The sequence below is a fragment of the Rhagoletis zephyria genome, unplaced genomic scaffold (genome assembly GCF_001687245.7).
Source record: "Rhagoletis zephyria isolate East Lansing unplaced genomic scaffold, Rhagoletis_zephyria_1.1 Rzeph_scaffold_00757, whole genome shotgun sequence".
Lineage (NCBI taxonomy): Eukaryota > Metazoa > Arthropoda > Insecta > Diptera > Tephritidae > Rhagoletis > Rhagoletis zephyria.
The window spans coordinates 45,501-50,488 of NW_016157841.1; the positions used below are offsets into that span (position 1 = coordinate 45,501).

General features: G+C 44.4%; 1 protein-coding gene across 1 annotated transcript in view; it reads right to left on the reverse strand.

Annotated features, from left to right (window-relative positions):
* Positions 1-1,496: 1,496 nt before the first annotated feature.
* Positions 1,497-4,988, reverse strand: part of LOC108361407 (SAFB-like transcription modulator) — a 9,118-nt gene continuing 5,626 nt past the window's right edge. Inside the window, exon 3 of the mRNA XM_017614014.1 lies at positions 1,497-1,583. Within this exon, the coding sequence (XP_017469503.1) occupies positions 1,497-1,583 (87 nt within the window). The remainder of the gene's footprint in view (positions 1,584-4,988) is intronic.

Below are 4,988 nucleotides of genomic sequence, written 5' to 3' on the forward strand. Positions count from 1 at the left end.
ACTGCAAACGTACGTCACATACAACCGAACAGTGTGTTGTGAAAGCAAAAAACGTAAACAAAATATTAGATAGTCCTGATGAGCGTAAAAACACGGACAATCTAGAAAAGGATATTTTCGTGAACGGGCGTAATACTAAAGCAATCGTTGATCCGGGTAGTTCTTGCACTCTCGTAAAAAAATCATTCGCAGATATGGTCGGATAACGTCAAGAGCATAATTCGGCTTTACACGGATTTGCGGGTGGTGAGTACATATGCACGAGCAAAATAAACGTTCCAATTTCAATTGATGATAATAAATTCAATGCTGACTTGTTAATAATAAACGATAATTTGATTGATGAGAATGTGTTGTTAGGAAAAGACGTGTTGTGTCGTGATGATAAAAGATTAGTCATTGAAGGCGACAAGTGTAAGATTGAACGGGTCCAATCTATAAATATAACTGCCAACTTAAACGAAGTTGAACATAATCTACTCGTAAATCTTGTGTCGAAATATAAAGAGGTGTTCGCAAATAACGTCGCAGAAATCGGAAAATGCTCGATTGCTAAAATGCATATTAAACTCAACACTGACGTGCCGATTTCTCTTAAACCTTACCGTGTGCGTTTCGCAAAAAGACCGATAATTTCGAATATAATATCCGAACTACTCACTAATGATATTATTCGACTAAGTGAATCGCCATATTCTTCGCCAGTTGTGCTAGTAAACAAAAGTAATGGTGAACATCGACTTTGTGTCGATTACCGTTGTCTGAATAAAGTTACCAAAAAACAGCCGTACCCCATGCCGAGCATGGAGGAGCAGTTTGCTCAGCTCGCGGGTAATACATATTTTACTACACTCGATCTGCGGATGGGATACCATCAGATCGAAATCGAAGAGACTTCAAAAAAATGTACCGCGTTCGTCACTACCGACGGACATTTCGAGTTTAACAGAATGCCTTTCGGTCTCGTGAATGCGCCGGCAGTTTTTCAGTGTGTGATGAACAAGGTTGTGTCGAAAATGTCAGCCAACGAAGTGCTGGTGTACTTGGACGATATAATCATACCAAGCAAAACAATTGAAAAAGGACTATATCGGTTGAAAAATGCATGTCATTATTGAAAGATGCAAACCTAACGCTACGTTTCGACAAGTGCAAGTTTCTTGAAAAACAAATCGAACATTTAGGCCACATTATTAATCAAAACGGAATTACTCCCGGAAAGAAAAAAATAAGCGCGATAATGAATTTCCCAGTACCCAACGATGTCACTGAGGTAAGGCGATTCCTAGGTCTGACAGGGTTTTTTCGTAAATTTGTCGAAAATTACTCCCTTATTGCAAAACCGTTAACGAAGCTTCTTCATAAAAGGGAAGCTAATAATTTTGTTTGGGGAAGCGAGCAACAAACCGCTTTTTCTAAGCTCATCACCGCATTATCAGATGAGCCCGTACTAGCACTATATGACTCAAATGCTCAACACGAAGTTCATACCGATGCTAGCAGCGTTGGTCTTGCTGGCGTTTTACTACAGTCGGCTGATGGGAAATCTTGGAGTCCTGTCTTTTACTATAGTCGTCATTGTTCTAGTTCCGAAAGCAAATACCATAGCTATGAACTAGAAGTATTAGCAGTTGTTGAAACATTAGAGCGCTTTAGAATTTACTTGCTCGGAAAACACTTTCGCGTAATAACAGACTGTTCCGCCGTGGCACACGTCAAGGAGAATAAAGAGCTTAAGCCAAAAATTGCCCGTTGTTGGCTTAAGCTACTCGAGTATAATTTCGAATGCATCCACCGTCAGGGAACACGCCTGCAGCACGTTGGCGCACTTAGCCGTATGCCAGATGAACCCAGTAGGGAGGTCGAACCCAGCAGGGTTTGTTTTGAAAGTAACCGCTGACGTAGATGACTGGTTACTAACAATGCAGTTGCAGGACGAGAAGCTTCGAGAAATTATCGCAGTTTTAAACGGTTCTTGTAAGTCTCCACACGAAGAAAGCTTAAAGAATGACTACGTACTTCAAAACCATCGGTTATACAGAAAACAGAAAGAAGGTCCTCGATTTGTTGTCCCAAAGTCTGTGCGTTGGCGCGTAATGCACTACAGCCATGATAAATCATGGCATCAAGCCGTCGAAAAGACCTTACAACGTTTACTGCAGTCGTATTGGTTTCCGCAAATGCGGAAATATGTTAAGCAATATATAGCAGCATGTATACATAGAGTGCTGCTACAAGAAGAACCGTTCAGGAAAAATCGAGGGCCATCTTCATTACAGTCCAATTAAACCAATCCCGTTTCATCTGATCCATATCGATCATATGGGCCCCTTTGTGCGCAGCAAACGGGGCAATTGCTATGTACTCGCAATTTCCGATGCATTTAGCAAATTTTTGATCGTCAAAGCTGTACGAGACACCAAAACAGTTCATGTATTGAAAACACTCAATGAAATGTCCAGCTACTTTGGACTTCCGTCACAAATCGTTTCCGACAGGGGTACATCATTCACATCCAAAGCATTTGGATCGTATTGTGAACAGAACAACATTCAACATATCAAAACCGCCGTACGCACCCCCAGAGCCAATGGCCAAGTAGAGCGCGCTAACCAGACCATACTCACATTTATCCGAACAACGACCGAAGATCCTAAAGACTGGGATCTAACGCTTAGAGATCTCCAGTGGACTATAAATTCCCAGAAAAACTCTACGACTAGCTTCAGCCCAAACGAGTTAGTATTCGACTTTAACCTTCGAGATGTGATCAACTCATCGCTGCAATACACGATGACATATCAGATGACCAAACTACGACTTTAACCGCAGCTAAAAAACGAGAACAAGCAACAATCAATATAAACAACGTACGTGAGAAGTGGAAGCTACGTTTTGATAAGAAATACACGAAGTAGAAAGTATACGCCGAAAACGACATAGTAGTCATCGAAAATGAACCAGCATCAGTAGGTGACTCTCGAAAATTAGAGCCTAAATACCGTGGGCCCTATATTATTCGAAAAGTATTAAGCAATGATCGTTATCTCGTCGAAGATATCCCCGGTTATCAGGTTACGGCAAAGACATTCTGTTCCGTGTATGCCGCCGAAAAAATAAAGCCGTGGTGCAGCGCTAACCCTGAGCTAGATATCGACGATTCAAACTTTGATGAAATCGAGGACGATAATACCTAACAAAATGCAACTCTAATATGACGAACGACACGTAGTATATAGCGTAATGGAGTCAGGGGAGTAGGGACATGATATCGAACAGAAAGTATCGATATGGTACTCATTTAAAGTATCGCTTTTAAAATATCGGGTACCCATTAATATCGGAATAAAAAGACTCGATATATATATATAGGTCTCGTATATAGGCCGCTGTGGTGTAATGATTAGAAGTGCTCAAAACTTGAAAATGAAAAACAGCTTCCCATTAAAACAAAATCGCTCTTCAAAGTCGACATAAAACTGTAGGGACCCTTTTTTTGCCACAACATTAATAGCCCGAACACAATGAAAACGACGAGCTATGGACCATAGCTGTCAAATTATTATAACACATACTCTTATGTAGATCATTATTTTGGCGCCGACCGGGCTACGCGACGACTGTGGTTGTGGCCAGATTAGTTGCGAGGGGTGGAGTCACCTCAGAGTCTGCTCGGGACTACGGACACATAGACAGTGGACCACGTCGTACGTGGCCCCCTGTTGCTCAAACAGAGCAGCTTCCACGGCTAACCACGGTCCGCCCGAGCAGCCCCACACACTGACACAGCAGCCACACACAGTCACCACAACACAACAACATAATAACACCACAGACCGTACCACAGCCACTACAAACCACACAACACACACAACCGCACCACCACCCACACGCCGCCGCCAACAACTCCTGGTTCCCGCTACAATCTGCACGGTATGTCAGACCAGGATATTCCGTAATGTGACATCAGTCAAGTGCAACACCTGCCTTGGCTGGTGCCACTTTAGGGCATGCTCAGGTCTGCGTACTACGCGAGATTGGACTGGGAACTTCGAGGGCCCGTGTTGCGCTGCTCGGTCGCAGACCCCAATTGCGACGCCCCCCACCACCACCACAGGGAGGCAATCACCTCAGCAGCACACACAGCCAACGGCGGCAAGAACATACACCTCACTTACACCCCACATCACAACACGTCTCCCGAACCACATGAAGCTCCTCCAATTCAACTGTAACGGGCTACAGACAAGATTGAGGAGATAACCGTCTTCATGTGTCGGCATGGTATATTGATAGCTGCGGTCCAAGAGACGAAGTTGCACAGCAATTCAACAACGCGGCGCTCGCAGCGGGAAGGCGAAAGCCTCCAAAGCCATGGGTCCCGACGGAATATGCATGCTGATGCTGAAAAATTTGGGTCCTGCGGGGGTAGCGTACCTAACGGAGGTCCTCAACTTGTCAATGGCCACTCTCATCATCCCAGACATCTGGAAGGTGGGGAGAGTGGTCCCACTGCTCAAACCGGTGAAACCTGCCAACAAAGGAGATTCGTATCGTCCGATTACACTCCTTTCCCCGGTAGCGAAGACACTCGAGGCCTTGCTACTCCCGTACTTCACAAACCACCTGACCCCAGCGAAGCATCAGCATGGTTTCCGTTAAGTGCACAGTACAACAACAGCACCTAACGCCATAAACACTCAGATAACTCGTGGCCTTAACCGTAACCGTCCCTGTGAGAGAACGATTCTAGTAGCGTTGGACTTGTCAAAGGCGTTTGACACCGTCTGCCATTCCACGCTACTAGAAGATATAGAGGCCTCCTCTCTCCCAATGTTTAGAGACAAAACGAGTAAGCAGCGAAAAATAAAACAGGGGGTTCCTCAGGGTGGTGTCCTTTCCCCGCTACTGTTTAACTTTTACATTTCAAAGCTCCCTCAACCACCAGAGGGAGTCTCGATTGTCTCTTATACCGACGATTGCTCGAT